This window comes from Calypte anna, unplaced genomic scaffold (assembly GCF_003957555.1).
Source record: "Calypte anna isolate BGI_N300 unplaced genomic scaffold, bCalAnn1_v1.p scaffold_183_arrow_ctg1, whole genome shotgun sequence".
Taxonomy (NCBI): Eukaryota; Metazoa; Chordata; class Aves; order Apodiformes; family Trochilidae; genus Calypte; species Calypte anna.
In genome coordinates, this window is record NW_022045469.1 from 29376 (window position 1) to 40497 (window position 11122).

General features: G+C 50.7%; 2 protein-coding genes across 2 annotated transcripts; both read left to right on the forward strand.

Moving 5' to 3' along the window:
- Positions 1-580: 580 nt before the first annotated feature.
- LOC115600260 (zinc finger protein 3-like) lies at positions 581-1784 on the forward strand (the record flags this gene model as incomplete). The annotated part of the gene is made up of 4 exons (XM_030468595.1): positions 581-648; positions 896-986; positions 1407-1592; positions 1659-1784. Coding segments are annotated over exons 1-4 (471 nt in total), but the record flags the coding sequence as incomplete, so codon positions are not given.
- An 8041-nt stretch (positions 1785-9825) lies between these two features.
- Positions 9826-10779, forward strand: LOC115600261 (olfactory receptor 14J1-like). Its single transcript, XM_030468596.1, has one exon. The coding sequence runs from the start codon at positions 9826-9828 to the stop codon at positions 10777-10779; it is 954 nt and encodes a 317-aa protein (XP_030324456.1).
- The last annotated feature ends 343 nt before the right edge of the window (positions 10780-11122 follow it).

Consider the following 11122-nt stretch of genomic DNA (forward strand, 5'->3'; position numbering starts at 1 on the left):
CCTCCCCCCCGAGGCCCCTCCCCACCTTTTCTTCCTCCCCCCGCTGCTTCCCGTGATTGCGCTGCAGCTCCCAGGAGGTTTCACTCACCACCCCGGGCTGCACCCACAACCCCCGCCCCGCAGCTGACCCCCCAGCTGGTGACTGCCAGAGCATCACCCCTTCCCCCACCACCCTGGGCTTTGTCCCCTTTGCAGGTAGCGAGAGGTGATGGGAAGTGATGGGAGGGAGGTGGTTATCCCAGTACTGCCCAAACTGGGGGAGAGCAGCACAAGATGGGGAGGGAGCGGAGGATGGGTGGGAGGGAGGAACTAAACTTATCCCTAGGATGAGGGTGGTGGGATTGGTGACCCCCCAACTAGTCTGGAGGGTGGAAGAGCTGTTATTTTAGCTCCCTCAAAATAATATGGGGGGAGCCCAATAAATACTGGTGGGCAGGGCTGTAATAGGGGACCCCAAAGTCATCCCAAGGGTTCGGTGTCTGCAACTGGGGACCCTCAAATCACCCTTGAACCAGGGATAAGGATGGCAAGTCCGGAATCCTTCCAGGGGACTTGATGATCCCAGGGCTTAGAAGCCACAATGGGGGACTCCCTTAGGAGACCCCAACTCATCCCACTGGATGCCAGCTCATCCTGCGTGTGGGTGCAGTAGGGAAATCCTATAGGCCATAGTGGGATTTTTTACCATCACAGGGGACCCAAACTCATATTGAAGTGGTTGGGTGAGATATAAGACCCCTGAATCATCCCAGGGATTTAAGACAGCAGTGGGGAAGTCTTATATTACCTCTTGCAGTGTCAGCACAATTAGCTCATCACAGCTCATGCCAGCAGTGGCTCAAAACCCCAGCACCCTTTGCCTCACACAATGGCCCCTTTGGGTTTTGCTTGCCAGTGTAGCTCCTAAAGATGACGTGGATGATCAGTGGGTGTCCAACTCTATGGGTAACCTCCCTATTCCACCTCACACTCCACTTTCACCTACAGTATGTTTGATGTAGGTTTTGGCTGCCACCAAAACAAAAAAAGCCCAACCCCTAATTTGTCACCATACTATGGCTTCTTTCTCAAACATGGGATGACTCCATTGGGGCAAAAACCTCCCTGGGTGTGGTAAGGATAGGAAATATTTTGGTATAAGTGTAATTTTGAAAATCATTGAAATCCATGCAGGAGAAAAGTTTGACACCAGTGAAGAATGGGGAAAAACGTTTAGGATCTGCTTGGTCCATCTCCACCACTAGAAAATCCATCAGGGTGAGAGACCCCAGAGATGTCCTGACTACAGGAGACGGTTTAGCGACAGCTCGGATCTGGTCCAACAGTGACACCATCACACAGGCACCATGTCCTACACCTGCCCTGACTGCAGGAAAGGTTTTAGCAGGAGATCAGCTTTTATCCAGCATCAACGGATCCATACGGGTGAGAAACCCTTTAAATGTTCCGACTGTGGGAAGGAGTTTAACTGCAGGTCCAATTTATCAAAGCATCGCCGCATCCACACGGGAGAAAAACCCTTTAAGTGTCTGGAGTGTGGGAAGGAGTTTACCCAGAGATCCCATTTGTCAAAACATCACCACATCCACACAGGAGAGAGACCTTATAAGTGTCTGGAGTGTGGGAAGGAGTTTTCCCAGAGTTTCCATTTATCAAAGCATCGCCGTATCCACAGAGGAGAGAGACCCTATAAGTGTCTGGAGTGTGGGAAGGAGTTTTCCCGGAGTTCCAGTTTATCACAGCATCACCACATCCACAAGGGAGAGAGACCCTATAAGTGTCTGGAGTGTGGGAAGGAGTTTACCCGGAGTTCCAGTTTATCAGAGCATTGCCGCATCCACAAGGGACAGAGACCCTATAAGTGTCTGGAGTGTGGGAAGGGCTTTGCCAAGAGTTCCCATTTATCACAGCATCACCGCATCCACACAGGAGAGAAGTTGTATCCCTGCACTCAGTGTGAGAAAGCTCTCAGCAGTAGCACCTCTTGGATTAATCACCAACATGTCCACACTGAGGAAAAACCCTACACGTGTCCCCAGTGTGGGAAGGGCTTCACAGCCAGCTCGAGTCTCACCCGACACCTTCGGATCCATACGGGTGAACGTCCCTACAAGTGTCCTGAGTGCGGGAAGAGCTTCACAGACAGCTCGGGTCTTACCCAACACCTACGGATTCATAGGGGTGAATATCCCTACAAGTGTCCTGACTGTGGGAAGAGCTTCCGTCAAAGCTCCCATTTGAAGAAGCATCAACGCCTCCATGCCAGTGAAAAACATTAAAGATATTCCCAGTGAAAAAGGAGATTTTACTGGAAATTAGATTTCATCTGTAATTACCTGACCCATCACAGCCATTAACAAGGATGAGGCATCAAGTTGATCTCATTTTCCAAGCTCCATCACACCAATGATGCTTTCTTCAGCTTCTTCTGGACAACAAAATGGAGTCAGCTCGGGAACCACTTCATCTTCCATCCAAAATTTGACTTTTAATATTAGTTTCAGCATCATGAAAGTTTTTTTTTTTACCAAATAAGGAAAAAAAAGAAGAGTATTTCCAATTATGACACCCTCCTAAAGGGATGTGGCAGGATGGGATCCTGGACACTTTTCCTGCACAGCAGGCTGGGAGTGCAGCCGAGGGAGCAGTAAAGAGGGAGGCAGCAGACTGCAGCACATTGCTGACAGCAACACAGCAGGATCATCTCTACTGCACGTTTTTTAAAGACTTCCAGGGTTGGTGATTCTACCACCTTCCTGTGAAGACTGTTCTGACACCAAACCACTCTCTCAGTAAAAAATTCTTCCTCAGATCTAACCTAAAACTCTCCTGGTGCAACTTCAGGCCATGCCCTCTTGTCCTCTCATTGTTCACTTGAGAGGAGGCCAGCACCCACCTCAACACAACCTCCTCTCAGGGAGATGTAGAGAGCAAGAAGCTCTCCTCTCAGCCTCATCTTCTCCAAACTGCACATTCCCAGTTCCCTCAGTCTCTCCTCAGAGCACTTGTTCTCCAGACTCTTCACCACCTTGTAGATGCCTGTAGAGTCCAGAGCTGGCACAGTTCTTCAGAGGAGCGTTACTGCTCCTTGCCTGTCAGGAGGGATGCTTGATGAGCTCTCCTGAAACCTCTGTGACACCATGGGTGATGTGATGGGACCCCTTGAGCAGCCTGCAGTAAGGCTTCTGTCAGTTGTCTCCTGAAATAAGAGAATTACATCTCGAATGGTTTCTCATGAGGATGGAACAAGCTGGTGACAGCTCAGTAGACAAGAATCTTGATGAAAAGCCCCAGAACATCTTCCTTGCTTGAATGATTCATTTCTTGTGAAGCAGTAGATTTATAGAAATAGAAGTAATATTTTAAAGAAACATATATGCAATGGTTTTACTGAAGTAGAAGTACAGAAGTAGTAGAAATATATAAGCAATATTTTGGGAAAGTCTCATGGAATTTTAATAGCTGACTAATAAAGGTAGGTGTGTGTGTATGGCAAGGGTACTTGTGATATCGGAATGTAGTTACTATGGAAAACTCATCCATGAGAGCAGATTATGGGATATATAAAGGTTTCCAAAGTCTACAGAAGCACCAAAACTCAGACAAAATCAGTTACGAGTTCTTTTTGTATTTATAATTGTGCTGTATTTGTGTAAGTTTTCCATTTTTATTTGTTTTGTTATGCTCTACTGTTATGAAGTTTGTGATCACTCTACATAGTGAATAATGTTACTGCATGTAATGCCACCAAGAAGTCTCTCATTTGGAGTGCCCTTTTAGTGTTCTAAAAGATATCACCTTGTAAAGTGCACCTCTTGAACAATGGAATTAGAAATGCTTTTAGAGAACTAAATTGACAGGTACATCAAGTGCCAAGGATGTTGCTACAGAACCCTTAGCTTTGGAGGTGACACTGCTTGAAGAACAAGGACTCTGCACATCATGCATATCACCAGTGCCTGAATTGAAGAAGCTGGAGTGAAGATGCTAAGCTTGTAGCCATCATATCCTTGCCTTATGATATTGCCTTATGATATCATCATGCCTTGTGATATTTGGACTCATGGGGTGAGGGGATTGCATTGTTGAGATGTCATTTGAGTATGTGGTTTTTGTGATCCAAGCAATCAGCCTTCGTGATTGCACAGCCTGAACACTGAAATATCTACTTTTGTGTCTTTATAATATCTATATTCATACATACTTATGAGTGATTTGTGTTCCCTAAAACTTGTGTGAAAATAAACTTTAATTGCTTGAGCAACAGAAGTGATGGTACAGAGTGCTCCTGCATGGGCTGCAGATCCACATCTGCCCATCTGTGTTCTTCCATGGGCTGCATGGGACAGCTGCCCTCTCCCCACAGCCTGCAGGGGAACTTCTCTTCTGGCCCTTCCTTCAGTCACTGACCTTGGGGTCTTGTGGAGGGCTGGCAGCAGGCTTCCACCTCCTTCTCCATGGACACCTTGGGCATTTGCTGCCACAGACATTCCATGGTCACCCAGGGCAGCTGCTGACTCCTGAGGGAGGTGCTCTCCTAGATATGGGCACCCCACATCTCCACACCTCTTATAAACCCCCCGGGTCACCACAGAGACCCCCATGACAATGGTGTCAAGGTACCAGACCCTGCATCACAAAGCCCTGGTGGTGGCTGTGGAGACTCCAAGGCCTAGAACTGGCTGGGACTGTGTCACAGAATCATGGAATCGTGGAATGGGGTGGGTTGGAAGGATTTAAGATCATCTAGTTCCAATCCAACCCATTCCATGATTCCATGATCCCACCCAACTGAAGCCAGCCATCCCCATGGAACTCCCTTCTTAATCCCATCCACAGCATCAGCCTCACTCAGCAGTAGTGTCTCTTGGAGCTGCTCGAGGATGAGCTTCCCGTGCTCATCCTGCTCCATGATCCTACAGATCATTCCCATGACCCTCCAGATCATTCTGAATCACAGAATACTTCAGGCTGGAAGAAACCCCTGACCATCTCCTACTCTGAGTGCCCTGCTCAAGGCAGGATGAACCAGATGAGGCTGCTCAAGGCCTTCCCCAGCGTGGCTTCATCCACAAAGGGGCTAGAAGTGCCTTTTTCCTACCCTATAGGGGGGGATTATAAAGACAGCAATCAGTGTTGGCACAAGTACTGGACACTGAGGCACCATCACGGCTTTCCAGGAGGACTTTGGATCCCTGATGGCACTGTGACCCTCATCATCTCGTGAACTTTCCACCCACCACATCACCCACCTCTTCAATCCAGACATCCCCAGTCTGGCTACAACAGGACAATGGTAGAGCATGGCAAAGGGCTTGCTAAAGGCCAGCTGCACCCCATGCCTTTCTGTCCCCTGCCCACTCTCCTTCAGCAATCCCCTCTTTGTCCTTCACCTGCCTGAAACAGGATGGACCCCATCACTGTCCCAGGGACTGAGGTCATAGAATCATAGAATCCTAGAATGTTAGGGGTTGGAAGGGACCTCGAGATCATCCAGTCCAACCCCTCTGCCAAAGCAGCATCACCCAGGGCAGGCCTCACAGGAACACATCCTGAGATTTGTTGAAAGTCTCCAGAAAAGGAGTCTCCACAACCTCTCTGGCAGCGTGTTCCAGTGCTCCCACAACCTCACAGTCAAGAAGTTTCTCCTCATGTTGAGGTGGAACTTCCTCTGTTCTAGCTTAAAACCATTTTTCCACTGAAAAGAGATTGTTGCCTTCCATTTGACACTTAGATATTTATAAACACTCATAAAATGCCCTCAGTCTTCTTTTCTCGGGGCTAAGCAGACCAAATTCTCTCACTCTTTCTTCAGAGGAGAGATGCTCAAGTTCCTTAATCATCCTCCTAGCTCTCCCTGGGACCCTTTCCAGTAGATCCCTGTCCCACTAGAACTGGGGGCCCAAAATAGCATCCAGTATTCTATATGTGGTCTCAGAAGGGCAGAGTAGAGGGGTAGGAAAACCAAGCTAGATCTGCTAGATCACTTTTGCTGATTCACCCCAGGACACCATTGGCCCTCTAGACTACGCATTTAGTCATCCCTTTGTAGAAGGATATCAGGTTAGTCAAGCAAGATTTCTGCTTAGTAAATCAATGTTGGCTGCTGAGAACTTTCTTTGTGTTTGCACAATCGGAGTACTGAATATTCTGTAAGGCAGACTTCCCTTTCCCTACTCTGTACTGAGAGCTACATCTACCATTGCAGAGATGAGGAAGCCCCTCAGTTTCCAGAGAAGTTTTCTCCTTCCCATCTCTCATCCCCCAGTATGGTACTGACTGTAGCACAATGGACCTTCCAGTACCTGTGGGGAGCCTAGTGGAACAGTGACAAGGGACTTTTTGCAAGGGCCTGGACTCATAGGATGAGGAGCATTGGGTTTAAGCTAGAAAGGAGTTTATTTGGACTGGATGTGAAGAAAAAGTTCATTACCATGAGGGCACTTGAAAAAATGGCACATGTTGCCCAGAAAGGTGGTTTAGGCCTCATCCCTGGAGATATTCATGGTGAGCCTTAAGGAGGTTCTGAAGAATCTGATCTAGTTTAGGGTATCCCTGATTACTGCAGTGGGGTTTGAATGGATGACCTTTAGAGGTCCATTGCAACCAAAATAATTCTCTGATTCTAGGATTATAAGACCATTGGCCACGTCAGTTACGCTGGAGAATGCCCAGAGTTCTCCTAAGATAGTGTTAGGAGGACCCAAGACCATGGTCAGTGTACACAGACTAATGAGACAAGTCCTAGTGCTGTGCAGACTGTGGGCAGTAGAGGAGGATCCTGGGAGTGCCTGAAGGGTGGGTTTGGGCATGGTGGAGCTTCTCTTCACACTGGGAAACAGCTTGGGCAAGAAAGGATGGCCTAAAGTGCAACTGGGAATGCCTGGAGTGGAGACCAGAGGAAAGAAATGCCAGTGCAAGAGCCATGCTGGGGAATACCACATCCCCCAGAAGGAGCCTGGATCAGCCCAAGGCTCTGTGTGCCAAGGCAGAGGCAGGGAGGACACAGAGATGTCAGGAGAGGAAGGGGACAGCAAGGTGGGGAAGGCGGGTGAAGGAGCAGAGCCTGCAGGGCAAGAGGCACAGGGGATGGGACAGCCCAGGACAGACTGTGGTGGAGAAGAGAGAGGGAAAAGCTGTGGAAAAGCCGAAAATACACCTGGCAGAGCCAAGGTCTCCATGACTTTGCTGATGGCTCTTGTCTCAAGTGGAGGTTCCAGCAGCACTGGGGCTCAGGGCCTCCTTGTCCATGTGCAGGAGGCTGGGAGGTGCCGTGCCATAGTCCTGCCCTTGGCATTGCCCATCTCCACATGCCAGTGCTGCCAGGAGAGCCCTGAGGGCTGAGGGAGGGACAGGATCTCCCTCCCTTGCCAGGGGCTGGGGCTCAGGGCTGGCACCTTTGGGGAATGGGCTCAGGGCTGGGCCCTTTGCAGTCCTGACACACAGCCAGGCTTCCTCAGCACCAGAGCCACCTGCACATTCCTTTTCCCCACCTGCCATCACTGCCTCCTGCTTCCTGACCCCCCCACACCCTGCAGGGGACGCTGCTCTCTCAGGGCTGTCCCTCAGGGGTACCCAGGCACATGCCAAGAAACTTTGGAAACTTTGGACTCTGCCTTGGACTTTCTTGTGGAGAAAGAAGCTTCTGCAGCTTCCTCCCCTTGCCTCTTGAGCAATTGTCATGGGCTCAGCATCAACCCCCCAGAGGGCTCCTGACAGCTGTGAGCTGGGCTCCTGGGATGCAGGGAGCTGCTGGCAAGTGGGCAGTGCTGCAGAGAGAGAGCTCTGGGCAGGAGCAGCTCCTCTGCAGAGCGCAGCAGGGCTGAGGGCACTGCCAGGCTATCTGGGGGAGATGAGCAAGGCAGAGAGAGCTTCAAGGGGGTGAAGATGGAGGGGGATGAGAGCCAGCTGAGTGGAGGAGAACCTTCCCAGGTTCTGACATGGTGAGTGTCTTGCGCAGGGCAGTGAAGCTTGTGCAGTTCCTGGAGGCATCTCCTAAAGCTGCAGAGCCAGAGCTGCTGGGAGCTGGAAGGGGGGAAGGGGCTGGAGGTGGAAGGGGAATTGTGAAGAGGAGTGAGGGGGTGTGTGCAGGCAGGGGTTCCCAGGGCTGTCCTTCAGAGCAGGGTCCTGCAGCCCAGGGGCTGTGTGCTGGGGCAGGGACTCTGCTGCCTGCCTGCCTGCCTGCCTGCCAGGGGCAGCTCTCAGCCTGCCCGGGGAGCTCCCTGGTGCTGGCAGAAGCTGTGGCTGGCAGGAGACAGGGAGCACAGGGCAGGGTCCTGGTGCTGGTGAGAGAGGGATGAATTGCTCAGGGCTGCTCACAGCTCCAGCTGATGCCCAGAAGATTTCTGAGGGGACTTTTCAAGAGTCCCTTCAGGGCAGGGCTTTCCTGCTCCAGTCTCTGCTCTCCTCAGGCTCTGCTTCTATTTGTCTCTCCAGGACATGAAAAGCTCTTTCTGCACTGTGCAGAAGTCTCACAGACCCCAGTTCTCCTCAGCCCTTGTCTGAGCTACTCCTGAGCCCCTGCACACCCAGAGATGCCCCTGGACAGGTCCTGCTGCTGCCAGGAGGGGTCTGCAGGGCAGATCTGAGCACTCAGTGGGTGGGATGGGGGCTGTGAGCACTGCCAGGGAGGAGAGCTGGGGACAGAGAAAGAGCTGCAGGCAGCAGAGATGGGCAGGGATGGAGAGGGAGCTGCTGCCTGGAAGATGATTGCAGGGGGGATTCCTTCACGTCCCAGCCATCCCCTGCAGAGGTGCTGCCCTCCCTAGAGCTAAACCCTGCTCTCTGTCACACAGCACAGTCCCCCAGCCCTTCAGATCATGGGCACTGAATTCTGAGGATCCTTCCAGCAGCCCCCCCACCAGAGAGGAGAAATGCTTGAGTCTCTGCCTGTGTCTCCCTGTCCCGACTTCTTTGGCAGCAGAACTTTGGCAGGTTCCCCTCTTGCCCCTGGTGCTACTGCTGCCCTTGTTCTTCCTCTTCTTTTTGCTGGGCTGGGGTTAAAGATTCAGGTGCAGCTCAGACACTGATGCTGCAGGTCCTGTCCTGCTGCTTTGTCCATTGAGGAAAGGCATCCAAACTGCCTGAGATTTAGGGCTGTGGGGACTGCAGGGTGTGGGGCTGGGGGTCAGCCAACCCTTCTGTCCGGATAGCCCAACTTCATGGTCTTTGCCTCTTTGTGCAGCTGAGAGCAGGACTGATGGACAGAGCAGCTGTCCTCACTCTGCACTAAGGGACAGTCCCTTTGTCTCTCAGCATCCTCATGGTTTCAGTTGCAGAGCTCCTGGCTGGGGCAGCTCCAGGCAGCAGATCTTTCCATGGCAAGGAGGTGTCCATCTTCCTTCTGCCCTCTAGAGCTCTGGGCAATGTCCTCTTTGAGGCTGGGCAGGAGCTGACCCTCCCTTCATCAGACCAGCTCCCTCTTCTCTGCACACAGCCACAGGCAATCCTCTTGCCTTGCTCTGTTCTCCCTGAGTGCAGTAGAAGTGCTGAGGGTTTGAGTAATCCAGAAACATTCCCCGGGAGAGATGGGGGAAGCTGAAAAAAACCATACCTGCCTGAAACGGCTTTCTGCATCCTGGTTCATCAGCACTGAGAATACAGATTCTGACAAGCTCTTTTGTTTAGCACTGCTTTCAGATGTACATTTCAGCACTAATAGTTGATCCTAAGAGATCCAAGCAGAGACCTGAAGGAAGGTCTTACAGAAAAGTGTCTGTGTCTATAGCAGGAAAAAAAAGTAGGGAAATTGTCTTTGATTTTCTGGACAGGCTTTCCCTAACTTAATTTTTTTATTGTATCAGTGGTCTTGGTGACAAGCAGCAGATGTCCAACAGCAGCTCCATCAAGCAGTTCCTCCTCCTGGCATTTGCAGACAGGCGGGAGCTGCAGCTCTTGCACTTCTGGCTCTTCCTGGGCATCTACCTGGCTGCCCTCCTGGGCAATGGCCTCATCATCACCACCATCGCCTGTGACCACCACCTCCACACCCCCATGTACTTCTTCCTCCTCAACCTCTCCCTCCTCGACCTGGGATCCATCTCCACCACTCTGCCCAAAGCCATGGCCAATTCCCTCTGGGACAACATGGACATCTTCTACAAGGGATGTGTTGTGCAGGTCTTTTTTCTTTTCTTCTTTCTTGGATCAGAGTGGTCCCTTCTTACCATCATGTCCTACGACCGCTATGTGGCCATCTGCAAACCCCTGCACTACAGGACCCTCCTGGGCAGCAGAGCTTGTGTCCACATGGCAGCAGCTGCCTGGGGCACTGGGTTTCTCAATGCTCTGCTGCACACAGCCAATACATTTTCCCTGCCTCTCTGCCAGGGCAATGCCCTGGACCAGTTCTTCTGTGAAATCCCCCAGATCCTCAAGCTCTCCTGCTCAAAATCGTACCTCAGGGAAATTGGGCTTATTGTGGTCAGTGCCTGTTTATGTTTTGGCTGTTTTGTTTTCATGGTGGTGTCCTATGTGGAGATCTTCAGGGCTGTGCTGAGGATCCCCTCTGAGCAGGGAAGACACAAAGCCTTTTCCACGTGCCTCCCTCACCTGGCCGTGGTCTCCCTGTTTGTCACAACAGCCCTGTTTGCCTATCTGAAGCCCCCCTCCATCTCTTCCCCATCCCTGGACCTGGTGTTGTCATTTCTGTACTCAGTGGTTCCTCCAGCAGTGAACCCCCTCATCTACAGCATGAGGAACCTGGAGCTCAAGGGTTCTCTGAGGAAATGGTTAGGGTTTTTCAGCAGTCATAGGATGCCTCCCATCTGCTTCAAATGACCCAGTCTGTGTCTAAGAAGACTCCAGGTTTTCTTTTTTTACATTTTTTTCTTTTTTCTTCAGGTGTGATTTACGTTTCTTTTAAGTAAATTATGCATATATTCTCCTTTTCTCTCCATCTATCCTTTGGGAGGAAGAAACTATCTTTAAATATAGACCATCCACTGGATTTAAGTGAAATAAATGAAACTGCAAGATTTTTTTTTTTTCTTTCTTTGCTATGTGTACTATGAATGAATTGGAAGTGAAACCCCCTTCCTGGCTGCAGCAGCCCTGGGAAGGCTGCTCTGTGCCTGAAGCAGTCAGAGCTCTTGAGGAGTACAAGGGCCAGGGCTGTTGTGCT